Raw genomic sequence first — 14,251 nt, 5'->3', positions numbered from 1 at the left:
AATGGTAGCTACTCCAATGACCTGAATAAATACTCGGCTACTAATACTAATAGGCAATTGCATACTTGATTACACTTTCCCTACACTTCATCTTCCATACATGTTCTTGCATAACTCCAAAACCATCGACATCTTTTGGCGAGTAAATAATTGACATTACAGAGGGACAGTCCGTTGCTTTGTGTAATGTTTGATTAGGTGATATGTTAGGAGAGTCTCGTATGTTGATTTCTTAAATAATTCACAGCCGGAAAAAGTTTTCTCGTGACACTATTTCAGATTAAAGCACCGCGTGTTATTTCAGAGCGCCGAGATACGCAGAGCACATGAACGCAGCATCAACCTCTGGACGGGGACTGTTCGGGGGTTGAGTTTCAGCCAGAAACCACAGCTCCTGCTCGGGCTATCGCGCTCTCTCACACCCCCTCTGCTATTTATAATGATGACCCGGGAACTCTTAAAACAGTCTGGAGTTTCTTAAAGAGATAAACAGTATATACCTCAGTCTGAACGGGCACAATGCAGATCGCATACTCTTGGTGTAATGTCTGGGATAGGCTATGGTGAGTTGATAGTGACTTCACTGGTCCGTGCACGAAGTAGAATTCATGTTCCATTGTTCACTTTATATCATGAACAAGTCAGTTTAGGGTTATTACCTCATCTCATTGGTCTACTTGTGTTAATGCACATGTATTCTGCTACGTGTGAGTTTATTGTTCGATAGCCGATGCTGCCTAAACGCGGTTAACGCTTTGTCTGTGTTATTGTCGCATTGAATGAACACGTGCACCAAAACATCAGCTTGTTCCATTATCCAAATTTAATAATGAAAACTGAGTAAAGGAAGTCCAGAGTTGGAAACAGAGACAGCTCGCCTTCCAAGTAAAAGTTGCGCGCTTTCAAACGTGTTTGCTCCAGCGATCAATTTATGGAGAGCTACATTAAATAAATAAACAAATATTCTAAATAATGAAGATAATCTATTACTGTTATAAAGTCATGTCTGCCACCCACAGTTGAACGTGAATAAAGTGCCAATGGGCACAAACACTGAATTCTTTGTATGTAATGATTTATTATATCATCAATTTATTTTTATAAATAAAGGCTTCTTAAACTATTTGGGTGAATGTATCAGGCTGTAGTGTTGAGACTTGTGATGAGTCTGACTGTAAAAAGAGCAGATCAACAAATAACAGCGCCATGTTCTGTAACTCAAGTGATTAAAATGACCGCATTTGGCATGTGATCCTGCAGCGCCCTCTGCTGGGAAAATGCACGTAAGACAATAGAAATGATAAAAACAATGTTATAATTTTGAATTAAGAGCTATAATAACAGAAACAGTAAAACAGTGTGAAATAGAAGCTAATAAAATAGCTTAACATTATACAACATAAATACAATAAAATAATACATATCTAATATCATAGAATTGAAAGCTATAATAACAGAAATAATAGTAAAAGAAAGTGTGACTAAAAATTGAGAAAATAGAATAGAATTATATAACGTAACGTATAAAGAGACATTAAATAACGGAATCAAATTTTTCAACGTAAATAGAATAAAAACTTTGGCAGAGATTTTGAGGGCATATGAGGGAATATGTTCATTCAATCAGTTCATTTTTTAAAATCATCAATCAGTTCATTTTTTATCATTAATCAGTTCAGGAATGTAGAAAGGGACATCAAAGCCACGCCATAGGAGGAGGAGAGGACGAGAGGAGGATGAGAGGAGAGAACGAGAGAAGGAGAGGAGAGGAGGAGAGGAGAGGAGGAAAGGACAAGAGGAGAGGACGAGAGGAGAAGGTGAGGACGAGAGGAGAAGAGGATGAGAGGAGAAGGAGAGGAGAAGAGGAGGAGAGGAGAACGAGAGGAGGAGAGGACAAGAGGAGAATAGGGGAGGAGAGAAGGAGAGGAGAAGGCGGGAGGAGAGGAGAAGGAGAGGACGAGAGGAGAAGGAGCTTTTTTTCGGGCGGAAGGAGAACGTGAGGAAGGAGGGCTCTGAGACAGACAGAGAGAAGCAGCAGCTCTCCTCAGCCTCCCCACATCAGTGGGTACAGAGCTACAGATGCAGTCCAAGACACAGCTGACACTATGAACAGGACTAACAGCTGTCAATACACCATATGAACTTCATAATATGTGAGTGTTGTTGATGCAGTCTGATTTATGCCATCCCCAAGTGGCCCAACAATCAATCTGCTTTCTAGTCTGCACATGTAGGGGACTGGTGATCTCCTATATCTCTCAGTTTGACATCCTAGCAGAGTCAGTTCGTTTGACTTCTTTGACATCCTGTGAGCTCTCTCTGTTGTGATTAGCTATCGACAGTCAACTGCTTTCGTTTACAACCAACTTAAAACAGTCTGTATTTTGTTATATTTGTTTTCCTGTGTTTTCTACTTGTTTGTTTATTTTTCCTGTCTTTCTGAACCCTTTCCGTCAAGTAGCCCTTAAAATAAAACTTTGAATAAGCCTGATTGTAATCTGGAGTCCCCAGAACGGATTGGTCCAAACTAAACGAAGACATCACACTAGACTAGGACATCACACCACTATGACATATCACACTATACTATGACATCACACTGTTCAATTCTGGAGCCTTTTAATATTTATTCCGTCAAGCAGGAAATTATACAAATTTAGAGATGCATTGCAAACATACCTGTTACAATATTAGGACCACGGTGTTTAATCAATAAAATAAAGGACTGTATTCATCCACACACTGTTTTGGATGACAGTAGAATCAGCCTTTGTTTTAGCTTAGGACCGAGTACAGAATCTGCCTTAAAGGTATTAAATGTTTAATTTTGAAGAACTTTTTTTTGGAAAGTGGAAATACAAGAAAAAGAAGCTAAGAAGAATCAAACAAGCTTAACAAAATATATATGTAGTATGTTTTAAAGCAGGCGGCAACCTTGGTTTCTGAAGAGTGAAGCCAATGAGAAAGTGTCTTAAACGTGCATTCTCTCTACTGCCCAGCAGGGGGTGACTGCTCTGGCTGCACAAAGAAGTCTGTTTGTATAGAAGTCTATGAGAAAATGACTACTTCTCTCTTGATTTATTACCTCAGTAAACATTGTAAACATGAGTTTATGGTCTCAATCTCTAGTTTCAAGTCTTCTTCAATACAGCATGATGTTCATTTAGTAAATTATGGTCCATTCAGAGTCAAATAGACCATAAAGCAGGATATGCGACAGTGAACTTGTTAATATTAGCCACTAAACATCAGCATGACACCAAGCCAACATAAGGAATTAGTTCAGAGCACTGCTGTGAGGCTGTAGACCGGTATGGGAACAGGCTATATTGTTCTGGCAATAATTATGTTGCTATCATGGGGGAAGAGAATAGTACAGCTTTGGAGTTAAGTAAGATATGTACCTCATGCTATTAAATCAACATGCCAAAATACATAAATGTTCATTGGTTGAATGTACAATTAGAGGTTGTGCAGCCAGCAGCTGTTTTTACCACCTTGTAGCACAGGCCTAGGTGTCAATAACGATGTGTTCCCCACTTTTGACTTTCCCTGTCTGACCGTAAACAAAACCAGTATTGTATTCCAGGAGGGTCCGTACAGCTGCAAAGTCCATCTTAAGAAGGACTATTGTTATTAAATAGGTTTGTCTGAACACCCTGACCTGTTTTTGCACACATGTAGTTTAAATCTCAGACAAAAGTGCATATTGTTATCTGCATCCGCCCCTTTAGATCATTTTCTTTTGTGCTTTTTATGGTAACTACGAAGACCTTTTATACAAGAGATAGTTTGACATGTTATAGCAGGAATAGCACAGGTGTAGTTAGTACTATTAATGATGGCTGAACCCTTTCAGGTGTTCCCTGCTGTTGTCATTATTCATGTTTCTTTTTAAACCTGAGCCTTTCCTACTATGACAAGTCAAAATGTCACGAAAAAAACATTTCAATTATTGGGCATTACACTCAGCCTTATAATAATTTCCATATGAATGTGTACAAACATCATTATTACGTATTTATTGATACAGCAGCAGAAACATCAGGCGTGCTCAGCCCCTGGAGAGAGGTTGGTGAGCCGGCCTTCAAACACTGCAGTACATAAACACAGGCCTTTCTCACAGAGAACATGTTGACTACCCACATACATTTAATAACATCGATGTCTCCATTACATTCAGGTGCCTGTCGTATTGTGTGTAGCTCATCAAAAGCCAAAGAGTCCTCCTAATCGTTAGTCGTTTTTTTCCAATGGTAAGTCAAAATGTCAGCTGTGAAAAAGACATGAATGTGTGTCATTAAGAGCTGGACATTGGCCCCTGAGGACAGCAGGGACACTGGAAAGCAGTAAAATAATGGTCTTTGTATTTCAGTCCACAAGGGTTTGTTTGCACTATTTTAGTTTTGACAACTTAATGTTGACCATTGCATCTAAATATTCTGTATGTAGTTGGAATGTTCCTGGATAAGTATTATTGTCAACTAAAACAAATACACAAAGATGAAAAATTATATTTTTCCATTTCAGTGACCAGTGTCCGAGTGTCCAGCGTGGTCTTTAACGTCAGGAGCCACATTTCTGCACAGCTGTCTCTGAGGACGTCCCCGAGCCTGCCGCTCCGCCGACACCTTCTTCAGATCCTGGGATCAGTGCAGCCGCTGGGGAGCTTCCACTCGACCCATGCCCCGCTCTCATTTCAGCTAAGTACAAAGAGTAACCCATGTGAGTCAGTGGCATGTCCAGAATAACACTCCTCTAATACCCCTAATCTCATGGCTTCAAATAGAAAGCCTTCATTGTCATTGTACAGAATACAACGAAGCTCTACTGCTAATCAGTGTGATTAACTAACAACTTCAGCAAGAAAACATCCACAGCCAACACCACAGGTGCTAAAATAATAAGTCAAAGTAATAAAAAAATATAATTTTGCACAAGAATAAATATATATAATGCACTAGCATGAATGTAATTATTGCACTCAAATAAGAATAATTATTGCACTTGAATAAATATAATCATTGCACTAGCATAAATGTAATTATTGAACTAGAATAAGTGTAATTATTGCACTAGTTTAAATGTAATTATTGCACTAACATGAATGTAATTATGGCACTAGAATAAATGTTATTGCACCAGATCCAGCTAAATTGCAGTTGAAAAGACAGTGATCAAGTCTTCTTCGCTTCATGACATAATGGTAAGACAACTTAAGAACAAAGAGTGAATTCATGAATACATTTAATTGTGCAGTTATTCCTCCTGTTTCTTTGCAGAAGTCGCAGTAGTGGTTGTTGTCATTGTCTTACCAATAGCACTACATGGTGTGATGATGGGCTTCTCCAGTTGCTCTCCAGCAGCGATGGAAGCCCGGATCCTCCGGACCACGTAGATACTAGCTGGGATGTGAAGCAAAAAAATACACACATAAAAGATACACTTTAAACAAGTAGATAAATAGTACATAAGTCTGACATCAGTAATACCTTTTCAAATGAACTATCTTATGTACTACTGTTTATTCATATGTGGAAGAAGTACTCAGCACATATACTTAAGTAAAATAAGCAATACCACATGTAGAAATACACAAAGTCACGATTCAAAATGAGTTCAGTAAAAGCACAAGAATATTAGCATCAAAATATATGTAGAAAATACTCATTAGGCAGAATGGCCAATTTTATTACAATTACTAACAATTAACAATGATAATTACTTTAATGTTGCAGCTGGTAAAGGGGATAGGTAGGCAAGGTAATATGAATTAATTTATATACTGCTAATTTAATTGATAATATCACACATACTTTATTGGTCATATTTAGTTGGATATTCATTATCTAAATATACAAAGTAATTGAAATATTTCCCTCTGAATGTAGTAGTGTAGAAGTAGGCATATAAAGTAGCATTACATGATGACGATAGATAGTAACGTTACACATAGTACAGGCTAACGCTCACCCTTAGAATAAATGAACACCAGTGTCTCTCCTCGGTGTGGGCGTGGTCAACTCAAAAACGATGAACTACCACAGTACACTACCTACCTTTTATTATCAGTCAGACCATGGTTGTTTCCTGTTTCAATCTTTCGGTGAGAAAACCTCGTCCGTCGCAGTGAAATGCTGCTCTGTGCTTTTTCCGGTCACTCTATGTTTCCGGTTATATACCATCTCGAACTGTTACAAAAGCATAATACCAGGGGCGGGACTTAAAGCTCTCAACTGTACTCTGATTGGCTGAGCTGTTACACAATATAGCATGACGTCATGGCCACGAGATATAAATAGAAAGAAAGATCGAAATGAGTCGGACTGTGCAGAATCATTCTGGTTAGAAACTGAACCGATTCTAGATGAATTTTAGAAGTAAAATAAAATTCTTGGAAACACTATTTTACAGGTATGTCTGAAAGTTAATATACGAGACAGCAGTCTGGTGCTGGGAGAAGTATTTTTGAACTGACTCTTTAAGTAAAACTACAAGTACCGCAATAAAATAATACTCCATTTCAAGTAAATTCCTACAACTAAAATGCTACTCCAGTAAAAGTACAGAAGTATTATCAACAAAGAGTACCTAAAGTAAAAATACTTGTTCTGCACAACAGTTATCCCTCATGATGTATTTCCTATACATGACATCAGCTACTGTGGTATTTTACTGTAGCGGGTTGAGGTGGAGCTAGTTTTAATTACAACTGTATAGTTTGGTAGTTTAGTCCAATAGTTCCCAGCCGAGGGGTCGGGGCCCCCCAAAGGGTCACAAGAGAAATCTGAGGAGCCGTATGAAGATAAGTGGGTGAGATGAGAAGAAACAGGAAATATTGGATCATTTAAACAGTTATTTAGATTAAAGCATTTAAGTTTAGAAAGGTTTAACTGCTGACAATTAATAAACTAAAACATGACATTTACTACACTTGTAAAGGTTTACTAGCCAAAAAGGTTAGGAAAAAGATTGAAGTTAATTTGAAACATTACAACTTTGATTCTTCCCTAAATTAAGCACATGCTCCAATTAATGAAATTAAATGAAACACTGCTCCTTTAAATCAGGGTGATCCATGGAATAATTTATTGTCAGGCATTTTATTGCGATTTACAGAGCTTCATTTATCCTTGTCCAATCCCAACAACATAATGATCAACTATTCATGTCATCCAATATGTATTTAGCATTTGGAATGGAAGCAGGGGGAAAACCTCCAGTCTACCTGGACTAAACACTGCCCAAATCTTTTTCACAATAAGAGCACAGCAGTTTCTCATACAGTTGCATTTGTATATTCAATATATACACAGGTTTCATTTAACTTATAACATTTCACACAGCAAGACAAGCACAACAATTCCACACAGGAACCAAACTCACTCTTTCATATTACAATATATTTTTTACAATAAAAATACAGTTGCAATCACTAGGGAAACAAATGAAACAGTTAGTGAGGAGTTTAAGTCTTAAGGAATGATGTGAGCTGAGGTTGAAGGGAGGAAGTCTGAATGAATTCAGTGTATATATCAGTGGAGAAGGGTATCAAACCGCTCTATGGAAGAAAATTTAACAACCACTCCTGTAATGTTGATTTTTTTTTTTTCCGTTATCCAGCCACCGTTGTAAACAAAAAGGCGACTCAGTATTACGCCCCTTCCTCCCATCAAGCTGTCACAGTTTGTTCTTCTCCACTAAACGAGACCTCACACAAAACACAAACATTCACTAGAGGGATCTAAGGGGACAACCGGAGTGCTGACGGTCAGGACTTAGTCCACCCTCATCTTCTGGTTGGTCATCCTGTAGATGATGCTGTCGTACCCCGGGTCCATGTTCCACAGGTTGTAGGCGACGACGATGACGGCGAGAGCCAGAGCGATCATCAGCCACAGCACAATGTTGAAGATCACGGCATACTGGAAGTTGTACTTGTAGGCCAGGTTGTAAGGGCTGCCGGGGTTACTCTGCAAAAAAAAAGAAAAGAATCCGACATCAGGATGAGAGTGTAACATCTAATAAGATCCATTAACAAGACTACTAGGACTCACCCCCATTCCCCCTTGTTTCTAGAGTGACTGATCAGAGCATTCTTTGGTTCCAGAGCTAAGTCATAAAAACAGAGAGGCATGGGTCTGGACCTGGGTTTGTACTTCATACCAGGGGTTACCGACAGTCCCACCATAAACTGGACAGACAATAAGTCATAGATCGTCTATATACACTACTAGTGTTCTGTAAGGTGTAAACAAAACAAACAGTGCAATGAAATAGATACTTAATGGATATACATGGACTGGATGATTATGTACGTACATGTAAAGATGACTATAGACTGTATACACGGTGTGTCGGATTTATATTGACAGTGACAGATGATACGTACACGTTAAAAAGGAAATTGTGCATTAAAAACTGTTAAATTATAGTGTAGAACAGCAGCCGTGGATATTTAGGTTAGAGGGTTGTTGACAGTGTATGACTGAAAAAGGTCTCTCGATGTTTATGTTCCTTCACCGTGATAACGAGCAGCGATCAGGTGAGCAGACAGTTTGCGGAGGAAGATGCCTTTGCTAGGTGTGCGATACTGAAAACGAGACGATCACTAAGGCCTGTGGTAGACCAGATGTGCAGTTACATTTCTGAGGAGGCATATTAGACACTACTTATGATTACATACCGAGGCAAGGGCGGGAAAAAAGCAAGCGCACCATGGAACAATACCGACATGTGACAAACGTACGTTAAGTTGCCAGTTTATTAGGTACACCTAACTAAAACTAATGTCTTCTTATACAACAGCCCTGCAAAAACATTGAACAACGGTTATAATGTTCAGGGTTTTTAAATCTTTTTTTATGGAGGGGTCGATTCATCTTCATTCTGCAGGCGGTAATTTGTGGTGATGTTGAAATTGATTGCACTGCAAGAGGCATTTCTAATATTCTGCGAACTATTTTATAATGCTATACAAATCATCATTAATGCTTGAATGGGTGAATCATTGTCTGTTGTCCTCAAACTTTTGTTTGGAATATATACGTTAGTCAGTTAACAACACTTACAATCTGTTTGGATTCCAGGATGGAGCGGGACTTCCTGGTCAAAGGAGCTTCAAAGGTCTTGACTGTGACAATCTCCACCACCGCGCTGTTGCCATAGAGACCATACACATCGTCTCCAAACTACAGTGAAAAAGACACAAGTATGATTATGTAGAGACGTTAAACTAAAAACTGAGGAGGTTTTGGAAATGAGTCACGTTGAGACCTTCTCCTTACTTTCTGCAGGACAGAGGCCAGAATGGCAGTGGCATCGCGGTACTGGGGGGAGTCCTGGCCATAGAGCCTGCTGAGCTCCTCCAGACCAGACAACTCCAAAGAGTACAGGTCGGGTGAGTGGTCCTTCGCCAAATGTCTGTGTCTCTGCAGCTACAAGAGGGGAAGATGACAGAGACACCTGATTCACAACGCAAGAACTATCCTCATTTCCAGCCTGATTTCAGCCAACCCCAACGACTTACCAGAGCTGTGATGTCATGCAGTACCTGGACCTCAGACAGGAACAGCAAATCAGCCTGGAGAGCAGAAACAGTTAAAAGGTAAGAAATGCAGAACGGACTCCCAGTGGACCTCTTGATACACTTCAAGGACTCTAGTTGACGAAAACAATCTCAATCAGGTAAATCTGTTCACGTTATTTGCAGAGCTCTCCAGAAACGAAGGTATGAGGGTGCTATGTTTTATGTTAAGTATCTCAGCAACATACGGAGAATACCGTGAGCCAACTGCATGAGAATATGCATTTTATACACCCTCTTTTGGAGGTGATGGTGATCTTTCAGTCAAAATCAGCCATCACGTCATGCTGGCTGTCACACGTTTGTCTTTAAAACGCACATGTAAAAGAATGGTGGTTGTGTTTGGAGTGAGGCTAAGCGTGGACACAATGTTGCCGTTTGAAAAACCGACCTCTGCATTTCTGCTGAGGGAGTTGAGCGGCAGAGAGGCCAGCACAGAGCCATCCTGGGACAGACGGGCACGGATCTGCTGCAGGGTGACAGGTAGGTCCTCAAACACAGCGTTGGCCTTTCCCAGCATATACAACCTCTAAGAGAGACAACAAACAGATGCATCTTAAAAAGCGTGATGGCACAAATGGGGAGTGTGCTTTGTTCGGTCTCAGTATATTTTCATTACCTCCTCACTGGGGGCCAGCTGCAGCACTACAGGCGTGTCCTCAGCAAACAGAGAGTGTACCGTCTCTGCGACACTATCCAAGGTGAAGGGTACCGGCTGCAGGGAAGAACAAGACCCACTGACTGACTGAGCCTAATTCCATTGCATACTTTAGTAATGTTGCACAAAACATAATCCCGATTCCACAGTCTGACTCACATTCTCCAAGGGATAGGAGGCCACACTCTGAGGCAGGGCCAGGCTATCCACTCCTCTCACCACCACCAGTACGTTGGCGCGGGGGCGCTGGAACAACGGGCCAGCCTGAAGGCCTGGCCACGACAGATCCTGTACGAATGAACACACATTGTGAAGTCCGGCGTAATCAGACTTTGAGTGATACTTCTTATTAGGTTTTGGAATTTTGTCATTTGATTAATTTAAAAAATATATCTATTATAGACTCTACACAAACAACAAAGACGACTCGTGGAGCATTCAATAAATAAATAAATAAATAAATAAAAACACCTCTTGAACAGAGAAGCCCATGGTTAAAGCCACCAGGTCAGGGATCTTCTCTCCGGAGACGGGCCAGTCTCCTTTCTGAAAGGACACAAACTCTGGAGACTGCAGAATCGTTAACCTGTCTCCATGTACACCTGCGAGAAAAATAAGAGGACTGTCAATCCCACGACAACATGTGGCAAATTAAGAATTTAGTAGCAGTACGAATACTTCCAAGAGGAAAACATTTCTCAAGCTTATGAATTCAACTCAACAATTTCTTAGTGTGAAATTCATGCAATATGGTTCCCTCAAAAATTCTCACAAAAGGAATGAATAAGTTGTGTCCATAACTTTTGGATTACAATCCCACCTGCAATGCTTTGCCACTGATAGATGTGAATATTATCGTTTCACAGCGGTAGTGCAATACGATGATGAGCCATCACAGTCAGAAATCTCCTTTTCCTCCTCACTATACAGGGAACCAGTGATGGAAATAAACTATTTTTTCAAAATCTACCAGACACTCAATAGATTACCATTGTTTTATTAATTGGCTGGTGACTGAAGCAAATCTAGCAGCCACGTGCATACTTTACATTTGGCTGGTGGCTGCTGCTAATTTCCAACCCTGGAGTGAACTATTGAATATGTATTATGTAGGAAATGATGAACAACTGAAAGAGGAACCATACCTTTGTCGATATCTATTATTTTGCCAGAATTCTGACTATCATAGAGGTTTAAACTAAGCAAAAAGCCCAGGACCCCCACTGACACACTCCTATGCTATGCTAACAGTTGTGCCACCCTGACATTTGACAGCATACTCATTGCTGGATGAAAGTTTTGTTTTTATCATTATGTCAATAGCTTTAAAACTATTGGGATTTGTTGAATTTGAGATTTGAACCATAATGATCCTGGTACAATATGTGTGTAACAATCATCACTGCTCCCAGTAGAGCATATACAAACACTGACAATTCACTTGGGCAAAATAAATATTTCCTATGTGCAATACTGTCAATTCCAATGTTTTTACAGTTTAATTATTTATATACCGATGCTTCTTGTTATTGCTCTATCCCCTTTGCTGCTGTAACATTAAAATACCATTTTAGTAGTTTTCTTAATCCGATTATTTTTGGGGGGTTGAGATGCCAAAACATAAAATAATATATATATTATTGGAATGTATTCAAATGAAATAAGTTTTATTGTTTAACGTTTTACACATTAAAATGTTTTCAAAGAAAATAATAGACTCAGACACAAACAAATGCATGTCATGTCATTGACCCTCTTCTCTTCCTCATCAGCTGTTGTGCAGTAACAGTGAGGCCCTCTTCAATGAGAAGCATGTCCCTTCAGTCAGTGCAGTGTCACAATGAACTCTCACCGACACGTCCGTTGATCATCACAGCAAATCACAGCTTTTCCTCCACAGCCTGACTGGACTTCACGTGACAGAGTAAAGATAACCCACTAACATCACAGCGCCGTGGATGGAGGCATAAACTCGTGACAGAGAGCTGATGGTGAATGTTAAAGAGGAAGTGCCAGTTTACAGCCTGTCACATGACAGCACAGAGTCTTGTGTGGATTAGTAACCAACAACAAGGAGCAAATAAATGGACATTTTCCTTAAATTTATTATGACCACGAACAATGTGTGAGCCTTTCCAACATGATAAACAACACACATTTTCATCCGCACTGCTAGCGTTTACAATTTGCAAATGCGTTAAGTGTTAGCATCGAGCTAACATTATGGTGCTCATTTTTACCCGCTTGTTGGAAGCTCAATCCGATCAAATGATCCAACACTACAAGTACAGTAATGCTGTTTCACACATTCCCATTCATTTACGCAAGACCGTCGTATAACGTTACGTTACCTGGCATAAGGTTGATCAGGAAGCTAACGTTAAACGGCGATGCTAACGATGTTCCAAGCTAGGTTGTCATTCGCAAACACTGTGGATACGTGACGCTTTTATGATATGTTTATGTAGGAAAGCAATGTCCATACAAAATTGAATCATAATTATCTGTCGTTCTTACCGGCTGCGGCAAGTAAGCAGAGGGCAAACGCCGCGGATAATACAGCCTCCATCCTTCTCCAGTCTGTCAGCGACATCTTTCTCCTTGGTGCTGGTGCAGCAGTGATCAGGTGACCTGACGTCAAGATACCGCAAAGCCCGATGGGAAAATATCTGTCACAAAGTAGCGTTGGTCCTTTACTTTTAAGTAAAAGTAGCAATACCACAGTGAAATAGCGTGAACTAGCCTTCTCTGTTTCAAGTAGACTTCCAACTTTTTTAGACAACAATATTTATTAAATATTTTTATAGTTATATAAATATTAAATATTAAAATGATTCTACATATATTTTTTACACCTTCTATTGCAGTTTGTTCTATTTTATATTGTGTCTTTTGACTTTGCACTCTATTTATCATATATATATATACAAAATAGGCAAGACAAAATTCTTGTATGTGCAAACCTCCTTGTTAATAAAACTATATCTGATATCTGAGTAATACATAATCATGTTGGCTACATCATGAATACCTGTGTAGATATAAGCATGGAAGGGACATCAATTACAACAGCATATATAATTCATGTTTCTTTTTCATACTTGTACAGTGTTCACGGTTTATGGTAAGGGACTGGAGCTGGAACAAAACTATGAATCTTAACACTTAATCAGCAACACTTCTCATCACTGATTAAATGTTTTTGTTAATATAATTTCAACTTTCAAAAAAAACACTTTAAAAAGTTGTCTGTTTTGATGTTTATGTGGCCTGTACAGTACAGATTTACCAACATGTTTACAAATTATTATACGTATTTATAGATCATACATCTTAAATGTCATCAGTTTATTCACAATTTTTTCAATCTGGAGTAAATTAATCTCAATGAATGAACATATACTTGCTACCATTCTCGAACATTTAACTGACAAGTCTCAAGTCTTTGAGCTAGAGTCCACATCAAGTCTCAAGTTTGGATTGCCCATGTCCCTCTCTAAAGCTCCATTGTCAGCTTGTGGATCAACCCTAGATTTCGGGCCTGACTCTTGGCAGCCTGCCAGGCATCTCTTTGCACCCACTCTGCAGAGATAGGGCACTTGGGAATTTAGCTTAGAGTATATCTGCCTTGTGTGGCTCCCCTCAGTTTTGTTGAAGCTCAGCCAGATCGTGTGTTGTGTGTGTGTCTGTGTGTCTGTGTGCTGACACACTTAGCGGCTAATTTAGAGCATTCTGCAGAGCAGTACATCAACACCAAATTACATTCCATTACTCATTTACATGAACAGTAATACAATATTTTGATCCCTCCAGGTCCAGGTGTCTACTAACAATCCACAAAGATTTTTTAGAGCCTAACCCGAACGTGAAACGCAAAAGTTTTTTAGTCAAATGAACAAGGAGTGCCTTTACCCCCAAATTCTGGCTCTACGGGACAGTTGTGACAGTACGTAGGGTCGGTTGGGACCCCTTGTTCCAAGTAGAACAAAATAAAAAATTGCAGTCTA

General features: G+C 39.5%; 1 protein-coding gene and 1 long non-coding RNA gene across 4 annotated transcripts; both read right to left on the bottom strand.

Annotated features, from left to right (window-relative positions):
• Positions 1 to 4,007: 4,007 nt before the first annotated feature.
• Positions 4,008 to 6,303, bottom strand: LOC142938653 (uncharacterized). Its single transcript, XR_012949676.1, has 3 exons — positions 6,060 to 6,303; positions 5,316 to 5,405; positions 4,008 to 4,703 (listed from the first exon to the last, which is right to left on the bottom strand). It is a non-coding gene; the product is annotated as an uncharacterized LOC142938653 (long non-coding RNA).
• Positions 6,304 to 7,066: 763 nt separating this feature from the next.
• On the bottom strand, positions 7,067 to 12,896 carry atp6ap2 (ATPase H+ transporting accessory protein 2). 3 transcript variants are annotated; one of them, XM_076081867.1, is made up of 10 exons: positions 12,762 to 12,881; positions 12,097 to 12,229; positions 10,716 to 10,846; positions 10,404 to 10,532; positions 10,206 to 10,301; positions 9,978 to 10,115; positions 9,530 to 9,583; positions 9,288 to 9,437; positions 9,072 to 9,191; positions 7,067 to 7,973 (listed from the first exon to the last, which is right to left on the bottom strand). In XM_076081867.1, exons 2-10 carry the CDS (start codon positions 12,113 to 12,115, stop codon positions 7,779 to 7,781), a joined length of 1,032 nt encoding a protein of 343 aa, XP_075937982.1. In that variant the 5' UTR covers positions 12,116 to 12,229; positions 12,762 to 12,881; the 3' UTR covers positions 7,067 to 7,778. The 3 variants fall into 3 exon arrangements, with proteins under 3 accessions (XP_075937982.1, XP_075937981.1, XP_075937983.1); XM_076081868.1 differs by lacking the exon at positions 12,097 to 12,229 and adding an exon at positions 8,058 to 8,112 and having other exon boundaries at positions 7,834 to 7,973; positions 12,762 to 12,896; XM_076081866.1 differs by lacking the exon at positions 12,097 to 12,229 and having other exon boundaries at positions 12,762 to 12,896.
• Positions 12,897 to 14,251: the final 1,355 nt, after the last annotated feature.

Source organism: Anarhichas minor, unplaced genomic scaffold, assembly GCF_050575085.1.
Source record: "Anarhichas minor isolate MPS153535 unplaced genomic scaffold, ASM5057508v1 ptg000087l, whole genome shotgun sequence".
NCBI classification, from domain to species: Eukaryota; Metazoa; Chordata; class Actinopteri; order Perciformes; family Anarhichadidae; genus Anarhichas; species Anarhichas minor.
Note: the sequence above shows the minus strand (reverse complement) of the source record. Positions and strands in the feature narration are given on the sequence as shown.